This window comes from Adiantum capillus-veneris, chromosome 6 (assembly GCF_014529385.1).
Source record: "Adiantum capillus-veneris isolate H3 chromosome 6, ASM1452938v2, whole genome shotgun sequence".
Classification (NCBI taxonomy): domain Eukaryota; kingdom Viridiplantae; phylum Streptophyta; class Polypodiopsida; order Polypodiales; family Pteridaceae; genus Adiantum; species Adiantum capillus-veneris.
In genome coordinates this window covers 87669693-87682149 of record NC_140936.1, presented here as the reverse complement: position 1 = coordinate 87682149, position 12457 = coordinate 87669693, and the positions used below count along the sequence as shown (strand labels likewise).

Here is a 12457-nt window from a genome sequence, read left to right as displayed (position 1 = left end):
TTTCTCATTGCATTGACTAGCCTCAGATCACATCTTACAAGCAAGATTACTTGTTGGCATTGCAGCTTAAAGTAGAGGACCTCAGCTATGGCTCTTGGTTATACAACATTTATCACCAGGGATGTGATTTTTTATTCGATTAGATATCTTTTGTCTATGCACGTAGATTTCCAGGTTGTCAAGGAGTGTTTGGTTTCCATGGTTCCAAGCAAAAACCATCTTGTTTGATAATGGCTCTACTCATCTTTTTCGTTTGGTCATGGACTTTGAAGCCCTGACAATTCTTCAAGGCAGCTTGCACAAAGAGTCTGGTAAAAGCTATTGGCGTCGTCTTATACTAGGACGGCAGGCCCATGGATTTTGAGAGTTGTATGCTCCTTCTTGATGTCTAATTAGAGTTTTCAATTGAGATTTCCTCTTTCAAATATGTATGTGTACGGTTGCATGGCAAGATGGATTGAAATCATGCATGAGTTCATTATCGAAAGTGGGCAGTCCTATAGATTGCACATGCTTTTTACCAAATTGTTGAGGTCATTTTCTCTCATTCACAGAGATCTTGATTGGCTTCTATCTTTCTCTTCGAGGGCATTGCACACATAACATCCGTGGGATTTTGCCACTAGTTCAAGAGGAGTTACATAGCCTTGGGCAGCTATGGCTGTCCACATGACTTGATAGCCTTGGTAATCTGGTACTTTCATTGGCTGCATATGAAGCGGCGTCTTTTTGGGAAAAGCAGAGAGAGGGCGGGGGGGGGAGGGGGGGTGCTGGTGTTCCCTAATTTGTTGTATGAGTCTCAGCATAAAGGTAGTGGAATTTGGTTTGAGTGACCTTAGATCTGAAAGGCGATGGTAATGCGTGTGCTAGTTTCCACCCAAATGTGCTATCTTATAGCCTCTCCCTAGCGTACACACTATCCGACCGTGCCGGTGGCCTTGCCAGTAGGACCCATGTCCTTACATTACCCCCCTCCTTGGAGAATTGTTTTCGTCCTCGAAAACGAACGTAGGAAAACGTTTCTTAAGTGCGGAGACATTCTCCCATGTAGAACCTTCTTCAGGTCTATCTAGCCATTTTACCAACACCTATCGTCTGACATGATGTCCGGTGCGAAGCTCATGAGAATCCAAAATCTTTTCGGGCTCATAAGGGATGCTTGGCGGTTCGATAAGGTCAACTAACACACCTGTGTCAATGACATTATCATTCTGTCCTAGCTGTTTTCGTAAACGGCTAAGATGAAAAACAGGATGAACTCATGAGTGCTCTAGAAGAGCTAACTTATAGGCCACTTGACCTATACGTTTGAGAATGGTAAACGGTCCACAATAGTGTGGTGAAAGTTTAGCAACTTTTCCTGTCTTCAGACTTTCTGAATGCTCCGAAACCTTGAGGAAAACCTTGTCTCCTTCTTCGAAAGTAGCAAGACAATGATGCTCATCTGCATACTTCTTATATCGATCTTGAACTTGCTTAACATTCTGTCTAGCAACTCGAAGCATGTCAAAATGGTCTTAGAGAAAATCCTTCGCTTATTGTATCTTCTCCTTAGCCAACCCCACCGTAACGGGTGATCTAGATTGAAATCCATATAAAAGCATAAATGGACTAAACCTTGTAGTCACATGCTTTGAACTATTATAAGCAAATTCCAATATAGGTAAGTAGTCTTCCCAATTGGTTTGCTTCTTGCTAACGTACATTCGTAGCATATCCTCTAGCACTTGATTAACTCTTTCAGTTTGACCATCCGTTTCTGGATGATCAGCCGTACTTACATTAAGTTTAGTTTCCAACTTTTGAAACACAGCTTTCTAGAAGTGATTATCGAACTTTCGATCTCTGTCACTAATGATACTAGCTGGAAGACTGTAGAGTTTATATATATGTTGTACAAATAGCCGTGCTAATTCCGGTGTCTTAACCGTAGTCTTAGTGGGAATGAATCGACCCATCTTGTGAGACGGTCTACAATTACCCACATGGCATCAAGGCCACGATTTGTAGTAGGTAGTCCTACTACAAAATCCATAGAGATACTCTCCCACTTACCTTGTGGAATCTCTAAAGGATGTAAAAGGCCACCTACCTTGAGGCATTCTGCCTTATTAACTTGGCACTGTTGGCAGTTTAGTACGTACTCTTGAACATCATGATATAAGTCCGGCCACTAAAATTGTGGTCGAACTAATGCTTACGTCTTACGAATACCTGGATGACCAGCACTTGAACTATCGTGACACTCAAATAAGATTTGGCGCCTAGTGTCTGAGTCCTTTGGTACACATACTCTACCCTTGTGGAGTAAGTAACCATCATCAATGGAAAAATTCTTCCATCAGCTTAAGCTCTTCTTAAGTAGGGGTGGAGCTCTGTGTGTTGGAGTTTTTATCTGCGCGTGCAGACATGTTGATCTGGTTGTACAAAGACATGTGAGTGTGAGGGATCCCTTTTTAAAACTATACTCCATACTTTAGCATATAATAGATCTTGTGCACACTTGCCACGTAATGACTCCAAGAATCCACACTTTATTTCCGTGAAAGCAAGTGAATTAATCTGAGGCATCCGACTTAATGCATACGCTACTACATTATATCGCTCCTTGCGATATCATAGCTTACGATCATAATCTTGAAGGATTTCTGCCCATCTAGCTTTACGACCCTTCAAGTCCGTTTTAGTAGTAAACTATTTGATACTCTCATGGTCAAAAACTACTTCAAACTCGGCACTATATAAATAGGGTCGCCACTTTTGTCAAAGCGTGAATTATAGCATAGAGCTCTCTCTCATAGACAGAATAAATCTGTTGAGCTCCATCTAACTTTTTACTTTCAAAGGCTATAGATCTTCCTTCCTGAAGCAGTACCGCACCAATTGCTTTATCACTAGCATCAATCTCCACCACAAACGGCTTTAGTGGGTCAACGATTGCTAGGATGGGAGCATTGGCTACAGCTACCTTGAGTTGTTCAAAACTGCGTTTTTGGGCTTCTTCCCAAGAAAAGGTCTTACCTTTTGCTTTAAGTTGATACGTCATAGGAATAGCGATTTTGGTATAATCACGGATATATTGTCGATAAAATCCAGCCATGCTTAAAAATATTTGAAGCTCCTCAACCGTATTGGGATGTGGCCATCGAAGAATGGCAGACAGTGACCTTGTCAGTGTCCATTTTGCTGCCAGAATAAGAGATCACATGACCGAGGTAATGTATCTCTATTTTAAAGAAATCGCACTTGCTTTGCTTAGCATACAGCACGTGAGCTCGTAGCTGTTCGAACACTAATCGTAAGTGTTCTATGTGTTCATCTTCAGTCTTACTGTAAATGAGAATGTCATCAAGGAAAACCACAACAAATTTTCTAAGATAGGGACATAAAACACTATCCATGAGTGTCATAAATATAGATGGAGAATTGGTTAAACCAAAAGGCATAACCAAAAATTCAAAATGTCCGAACCGTGTTCTAAAGGCAGTTTTGGAGATATCTTGCAAAAGGATACGCATCTGGCGGTATCCTGAACAAAGATCTATCTTTGTATAGTATCTTGCCCCATGGAGTTGATCAAACAACTCATCCACTCGAGACAGAGTATACTTGTTTTTTATGGTTATGGCGTTTAATCCGTGATAATCTACGCACATGCGCATAGTATCATCTTTCTTTTTTACCAATAGAATAATATGCCCAAGGCGAAGTGCTAGGTCTAATGAAACCACGGGCGAGGTAGTCAACCAACTAACTCTCAACCTCCTTGGCTTCTTTAGCACTCATACGATAAGTTGGTTTACTCACCGGATTAGTGCCTGGCAAGACATCTATGCCATGTTGCACATCACGTGTAGGGGGTAAACCCGGCGGTAAATCACTTGAGAATACATCACTATACTCTGTGAGTAAGTGAGTCAGCTTTTGCCATGCAAAAGGAGAAAGTAAACTAGAGTTATGCTCGGATGGAGAATCTTGTAATTCCTGTAAAGTCTGTTTTACAACAGTTGCACGTTGCTCTATAGAATTAAAATTGAGAACACTTTGCTCGTTAGATTTGTTAACACTTTGCTTATCATTAGAATTCGTTGCACTTTGCATACCATTACTAGAATTCACCGCACTTTGCTCTTGAGAATTCACAAGACTTGGAGACAAGCAGTAACACAAAAAGACTTCATCTATTAATCTGCTTTCTGCAAAATAGAAAGCTCGGCTGTACATATAAGAGGTGCAGATAGTATATTTTTCTCACCAAACAAGAGCACATGTTTACCATTGGCCATAAAGGATAAGGAGTTGTGTTCATAACTAGTGTGCAATACGTTTCCTAAACCATGCAGCCACTCCTGTCCTAAAACTATGTCAACACGGTCCATGTTCATAACTTGAAAGTCAAGGGTCATCGTATGATCTTGAACAATAAGCTCAACCCCTTGAACTACCGTGTCCCATACTTCTTTATCATTGCCAGACATCTGTTCGACCATATACTTGTGAGAGCAGGGAGTCTATGTAAGCTTCAATCTCTTGACTAGCTTATAGTTCAGGAAGTTATGGGTTGCACCATCATCCACTAAACTACGAACACGTTGTCGTTAATAGTGGCATGCATGCGAATCAAACCATGGGGACCCTAGGTGGGCTGCAACATTGAAGTAGGCACACAACACTTGTGCTTTTCTTCCATATGAAGAATCTCTACAGCACAATTTTTAGGAGATGAACCTAATGTGAGGCGTTGCACCGTGTGCATGGTTTTTTCTTTGCCTTGTAAAAGAGGACAATCTTTCTTGTTATGTAGGTACGAAAGACATCTAAAACACAAATTGTGTTTCTTTGCACGCTCAAAATAAGTAGTGCTAAGAGATCCACGTGGAGTATCTCGTGAATGCTTAGGCTTCTTAGCCTCTTGTAGGTGTGGAGAGATAGATTGTCTCTTATTCCTCTCGGAACGTGTGGGAGATCTACCTCGCCATTGGCTCTTAGCCATATTGCTCTTAGAAAAATTATTCTTAGAATAGGGAACATTTCCCTTCCTCTCTTGGTCATCATCATATCTTTGGGCATGACTAATGGCTTCTTCCAAAGTTTATGGATGTTGGGTCTTGACATGAAGACGATAGTCTTTGTCAAGACCCCTATCTTCCAAAGTTTATGGATGTTGGGTCTTGACATGAAGACGATAGTCTTTGTCAAGACCCCTATTAAAACCCCGTATTTTTTGGAATTCATCTATACCTTCTAGTTTTAATATGATTTCCCGATACTTCGAAAGGTACTATGTGAGAGAGAGGCCAGACATGTGGCATGCATCCCATACTAACCAATTCTTATCTTCTTCATTGGAGTCCAAAAACTCTTTGGAGAAAGAAGCTTGAAACGCAGCCCAAGACGGAGGACGAGCATCTATTGGAAATGTCATCCACCACTTATAGGCCTCGTCTTTAAGAGAGAGAGACTTGTTTCCACAGCCCTCTTTATATTCGGGGTGTGTCTCAATCTATGAATATCACTCCATTTGTGTAAGAACGTATTGACCGCATCCTTGTTGCGATCACGCTCTTTCACGTGAAACTCAGGAATGGTGATATTCTTAAGTAATGCATTGCTACCTTCTACATCTTCTGAAGCACTTGTCTCTTGGACTCCTTGAGTCGTGCAAGCTTGGTTTCCTTGAACCGTGCCACTTGTGGCTCCATGAGTGTCACGTGACACATCCAACCCTATGTGTCCGTGGACAAGCTACAGCATGATCACGGTTCAGTTAGTCCAATCAGTCTAGATTAGAAGTGATCTGGCACTTTTTGTGAGTCTATTCGTAGACCGTGCATGCACAGTCACTTAGTGTAGATGCATATCCTCTGGTTGCACACAACATGATCATCAGTATTCCCTTCAGAATCCATCAGATTCAGTTAGGGGAATTTTCCAGTACATTTAGCCTATTTTCCCTATTTTTGGTATTTTCACTTATTATTTTTAAGTGACTTCCCAACAAAAGTAGGTAGGGCAATTTTGCTAAGTTTGTATATAAGCAAACCCAAGTTAGCACTAAATGGCAGAAGAGGCAGCAGGAGCACCTTGCTCAACAGGCAACTTCATAGCAAAACCAAAGGACTTCTAGCGTTTTTGCTTCACAACAGTTTGGCTAGCGTTTTTGGACAAGACCACCGCAGCTCAGCCAGCGTTTTGCTCTTGCAGATCCCTGGCAACAAGACCACAGCAGATCAGCCTAGCGTTTTTGCATTTGCAGAATCCCGGCGACAGAAAGACCAATTTCAGCCCCTAGCGTTTTTGTATCTACTACACACCCTAGCGTTTTGCAGATTCATCGCGACGGAAAGTCAAGTACCATTAGCGTTTTCAGTTTTCAGCAGTTAGACATCGCAGATCAAGTCCCGAACTTCGCAGATCTCACCTTCCCGCAACAGTTCCTCGCCGCACGGTCAGTTTCCGCAAGGTTTACAGTTTCAGCCCGGAAGACGCAGATTTCAGCATCTGCGTTTTCAGCTCGTCGTCGTCGCATCGTCGTCATTGACATAGAGTCAGAATTCAACAGAAAGAACATTTGCAGATTTCAGCCCATAGCATTTTTGGACAGCAGTAGAAAGATTGCAGATTTCAGCCCTTAGATCGACTTCGTCATCACCGTCGTCGTCACCGACATAGTCCCAGGTTGCATCAATCCATTGCATCGTCATTGTACCACTTTGTGCAATCAATATGTAGACCACTCTCGCTGACGAGAGTGGGGCCTTCGGAGGAGGGTTTTACGTCTCTAGTGTCGTATCTCTCTTCTCTCTCTATCTCTCAGTCTCATACACTTGCACGCACAATGTCCATTCACTTTGTTTGTGATCATAGCATTCTCTCATTAAGAACGGAAGGCTCTCCCTGCCATAAGTACAAAAGGAACCTTGAGCACGATTCGGAGCACTCATCTTGAGCAAAGCGCAAACAATCATTCCGCTGCACCTAACATTGGTATCAGAGCTTTGGCAGTGTTCTGTATCACTCAAGGAAAGAACCACAAGAATTTTTTCGCTTGTTGAGGTCGCACGAACCCAATTTCGCTTGGGCGTGTCGATTCCTAATCGTGTTTTGTTGAAGAGTGACAGGAATCCCAAGAAAGAAGGGCTTGTCCAGCCTCCCCTTGTGTCTCTTTTCACTCATTGAGAGTGGACGGTGCACTTAGCGGCCGGCCAATCGACGTGGGGTGGGAAAAAGCAACCTTGGTGTGAGCGCAAGGCCGCCAAGGGGTGCGCCCGCGGAAAAGAGTAGAACTCGGGTGAAGAGAAGATCCTTCTCAAACGCGATTTGCAAGTGAAAGAAAACCTCAAGAACCTCAAGATCCTCAAGAACCCAAGAACCCAAGACCCTCAAGAACCCAAGTTCCTCGTGAACTTAAGAACCCACAAGAATCCACGATTGCAGAATGGTCATCACTCGAAGCGGAATGGATACTTCGCTTACAGGTGATGAGCATGAGAGAGACGAAGAAGAATTTTCCCCACCAGGAGGTTTTTCCGACCCTCCCTCTTTTCCATCTACGACAAGGATTGCACTAACTCCTATGGAGGCTTTCGACAAGAGAATGATGGACAGGTAGTTAGAAAGCCAAGAAAGAATCGCATCCATCGAGCGTAAGTACCAAGAAAGAATGGCAGCCATAGCGCGTGAGAGCGAGCAAGCACGCTTGGCAGCCAAAGCAAGAGAAGCAGAAATGGATCGTAGGCACGCAGAAGACAAAGCAGAAAGAAAAGCAATACAAGAACAGAGCGACCGACAAAACAAAGAGTTCTGGCAACTCTATTCTCAAGTTCAGGCACAGATGTAAGAGATTTGGGGAAAGGAGACTGTCTCAGTCTCTTCTTCTCCAAAGCATGATACACAGGATTTGCATGATTGTGTGAAGCATGATGATGATTTGATTGACAATGATTTGCATGATGATTTGAATGCCAATGATTTGCATAATGGTTTGGATGACAATGACAAGCATGATGCTTTGCATGATCAAGATGTGATTTCTCACAAGCATGATATTTTGCATGATCAAAATGTGATTTCTCACAAGCATGATGAGTTGCATGAAGATGATGTGATTGTTCACAACGATGATGTGTTAGTGGATGCTTTTTCTAGCGAAGCTAACCTCGTTGTCGATTCGATCAATCACGAAGAACCGATCTTGGCTTTCGAGTCGAGGTCCAAAGAACACCCACAAGACGATTCGATCATTCAGGACGAACCGATCTTGGCTCTCGAGCCTAGGTCCAAAGAACCCTCACAGGAAGTATTATGTGTTCGCATGATTGATACGCACGCATTGTTCGAGTGTTTCATTCGTGATCGTTTCCTGTATTTTAGTCAGCGTCTTTATGTGATCCCTTTTCCTAGGCATGACATATTGCACGTTGAGCACGTTTCACTCATGAATGAGCACGGATATATGCAGATTTTTCATGAAAAGCTCAAAAGTATGCATTCAAGGAAGTCACAGTCCATGTCTCTTCCTTGGCAGGACACAATTGTAGACAGAGCACATGAAAGTATGAGCACCAAGCATGGACATGTCCGTTGTGAATTGCCACAGTTGATTGATTTAGATCACCAAGACAAGATTCGATCTCATTGTTTGCGTGTGTGTGATGAACGGTTTAGCACTCCGTCTATTGGTTCATCTACATTGCATGCAACGTCTTTGAGGAAGACAAGATTTTTTCCCTTCACTTTACATGGAATAGGTATGTTCATGGTTTTGTGTTGGAAGTGGTTTTAGAAATTTTCAGCCATGGAGATTCTTGAAGAAGAAAGAAGCAGGTCTCTACACGAAGTTGAAGCAAGGAAGGAGCCACAGAAGACTTTGTGTCGCTTTCGGCACGGCTCAAAGAAGCAAGCATTGCAGACCTTTATGAAGTTCAAGTACCACACGACCCACACATCAGAGTGGGCCGGCGAAGAGTCCCTTCCAGAATTCCGGATGCTATTGGCGATCTCCCTCGACGCCATACAGTTCGGTACCAGTACCTCACTTTCAAAAGGAGAGGATGTCATGTGACACATCCAACCCTATGCGTCCGTGGACAAGCTACAGCATAATCAGGGTTCAATCAGTCCAGTCAGTCTAGATTAGAAGTGATCTGGCACTTTTTGTGAGTCTATTCATAGACCGTGCATGCCCAGTCACTTAGTGTAGATGCATATCCTTTGGTTGCACACAGCATGATCATCAGTATTCCCTTCAGAATCCATCAGATTCAGTTAGGGGAATTTTCCAGTGCATTTAGCCTATTTTCCCTATTTTTTTGTATTTTCACTTATTATTTTTAAGTGACTTACCAACAAAAGTAGGTAGGGCAATTTTGCTAAGTTTGTATATAAGCAAACCCAAGTTAGCACTAAATGGTAGAAGAGGCAACAGAAGCACCTTGCTCAACAGGCAACTTCTCAACGGAACCCAAGGACTTCTAGCGTTTTTGCTTCACAACAGCTTGGCTAGCGTTTTTGGACAAGACCACCGCAGCTCAGCCAGCGTTTTGCTCTTGCAGATCCCTGGCGACAAGATCACAGCAGATCAGCCTAGCGTTTTTACATTTGCAGAATCCCGACGACAGAAAGACCAATTTCAGCCCCTAGTGTTTTTGAAGCTGCTACACACCCTAGCGTTTTGCAAATTCATCGCGACGGAAAGTCAAGTACCATTAGCGTTTTTAGTTTTCAGCAGTTAGACATCGCAGATCAAGTCTCGAACCTCGCAGATCTCACCTTCCCGCAGCAGTTCCTCGTCGCACGGTCCGTTTCCGCAAGGTTTACAGTTTCAGCCCGGAAAACGCAGATTTCAACATCTGCATTTTCAGCGTGCCGTCGTCGCATCGTCGTCATCGACATAGAGTCAGAATTCAGCAGAAAGAACATTTGCAGATTTCAGTCCATAGCGTTTTTGGACAGCAGTAGAAAGATTGCAGATTTCAGCCCTTAGGTCGACTTCGTCATCACCATCGTCGTCACCGGCATAGTCCCAGGTTGCATCAGTCCATTGCATTGTCATTGTACCACTTTGTGCAATCAATAAGTAGACCACTCTCGCTGACGAGAGTGGGGCCTTCGGAGGAGGGTTTTACATCTCTGGTGTCGTATCTCTCTTCTCTCTCTCTCTCTCAGTCTCATATACTTACACGCACAGTGTCCATTCACTTTGTTTGTGATCATAGCATTCTCTCATTAAGAACGGGAGGCTCTCCCTGCCATAAGTACAAAAAGGAACCTTGAGCACAGTTCGAAGCACTCATCTTGAGCAAAGCGCAAACAATCATTCCGCTGCACCTAACATTGAGCTGTCTGTGAATTCATAAATTTTACAAGTAGCTCCGTAGGATTGGTAACATTTGCATTGAGTGCAGAGAGGTTGCATTCAAGTATGCTTTGGCAATTTTCCAAAGTCTTGAAAGCAGCCATAACTACAAGGCCATGATCTCTTACATCATCATCGTCATGCATATTAGTGTCAGCAACACCCGTGGTGCTTTGATTTTGATCTACGTGCTCAAAATCAAAAGTGTGTGTAGGTGAGATATCCTCACTGACCATGGTAACACACACTAATATAAAGAGAGAAAAAAAAAAAGGGTCAACTTGTACCTTGTGAAGCTTGAAGTCTTTGTGTTTTTTATACTCCGCGATTCGCGTTACATGCGAACCTCGCCTTGCAAAAATTATAGTGCTTCACGTGTCGTTCGTCGTAAGAACACCTTTGTTGATTCTTCACAAAAACTCGTTGTTTTACGAAGGCTTTTGTTCACTTTGAAGCTACCTCCTTAAGGAAAAAAGAACTTTGGAAGGAAAACTTGCCTTCCTCCAAGAAGTGAAAAGGAAGGGTGAAACTACTTCCTTAAAGTTTGAAGCTTTTCCTTTCCTTCTAGCTCTCTTTTCAACACAAGTATGTTATCTTTCCTTATTATACACAACAAGGCTCAATAGCTTGATGGTAAAGTGTTGGCCTCTTATCCTCATGGGGTGGGTTCAACCCTCTTTCATGCAAGGGTTAAGCGGGCCTTTCTACGCGCGCAGCCAACGGAAGCCTTCGGAGCCTCGGTACCGTAGGTCGAGTTTTCCTTGGTCGCCCGCCTTGGTCGTGCGCTGTGGAGGGCGTAGATGGAGCGGCCACGGTCGGCTATCGCTGTCTGTCTACGCACGTTGCGCAAAGGAAACTGTGTCTGCCTTCTTTTTGCTGCACAGCGGAGACGTCGCTGTCTGCAGATCGTGGGAGAGAAGCAGCGCATTGCATGCACATGCAACCCGCTTTTCCCCTTTTCCAAAAATACTCAAATACAAATGAAAGGCGGTGGTAATGCGTGTACTAGTCTCCACCCAACCGTGCTATCTTATAGCCTCTCCCTAGCGTACACACTGTCCGGCCATGCCAGTGGCCTTGTCCGTAAGACCCATGTCCTTACAAGATCCCTAGTTGCTGACTCACTAAAAGCTTCCTTTAAATACCTTGGCTGTTTGTGACATATCATGTTTAATTAAGAAGCCCTTGGGAAAATTAGATGCACGTCGTAATCAAACTTTCCTGCTTACAAGCCACCCCAAGTTTCAGTGACGTCATGGGATGGTTGCAACAGAAAGTGATTCGATTGCCAATGACATGTTGAAGGATGAAGATACCAAGTCTACAGAGAGTTTCAAGGGTAGGGTTCAAATCAATCTATTGTTCTCATCATTTACAAGGTTTCCCCTAGTTTTAGGGTCAATGCCTGGATAACATTATTGTCTTCCTGAAGAAGATTCCTGTTTTTGGGTCTCTCTCGGCTTGTTTCGGTCAGTTTCTTCGGATGAAAACTTGACCTTTCGAAGGAAGCAAATTATGGCCATGAGAAGGGCACCTTCCATAGAAACTATCTGTATGCCTTTTAATGCGTGAACACCCAGCAAACATAGGAGCACTTGAGGTAGTCAGCTTATGCCATAAAGCCGAGTGTTGCGGACGTCGAAACGGGTTACATACCCGATCATACCCAAAAAGCTGATAAAAACAACCAAATAAAACACTTTTCCTCTCTCTCTCTCTCTCTCTCTCTCTCTCTCTCTCAGAAAGTCTATAGGTGTGTGAGTTTAAGACAGAAAGAGGGACAGCAGACCTCGACATTGCGGAGCGTCTTCTGGGCTTGAATGACTTGTTCGCTGAGGGCGCAAACCTGGTCGTTAGCGAAGTGGGGGAGGAGGGATAGGTGATGCTCTGCTTGCAAAGCGCCTTCCATCGCTGCCGAGCACATTGGGACGAGTTGATAGAAATTGGTTGATTAAATGTACGTCGTCTTATGAAAGAGAGGACACATGAAAACCGAAAGCAAACCAAGGCTCATTTTTGAAGGGTTAGAGGCTCTCTAACAGAATGGTTCAAAACTAATGAATTGCATGAAGATCCACGATCATTAGTATATGGTGATTT

At 43.4% G+C, this 12457-nt stretch overlaps 1 protein-coding gene across 1 annotated transcript in view; it reads right to left on the bottom strand.

The window, feature by feature from the left end:
* LOC147455847 (coiled-coil domain-containing protein 39-like) overlaps positions 1-12347 on the bottom strand; it is a 200788-nt gene extending 188441 nt beyond the window's left edge. Inside the window, exon 1 of the mRNA XM_086514496.1 lies at positions 12147-12347. Within this exon, the coding sequence (XP_086370622.1) occupies positions 12147-12281 (135 nt within the window). The 5' untranslated portion in view covers positions 12282-12347. The remainder of the gene's footprint in view (positions 1-12146) is intronic.
* Between the last annotated feature and the right edge of the window lie 110 nt (positions 12348-12457).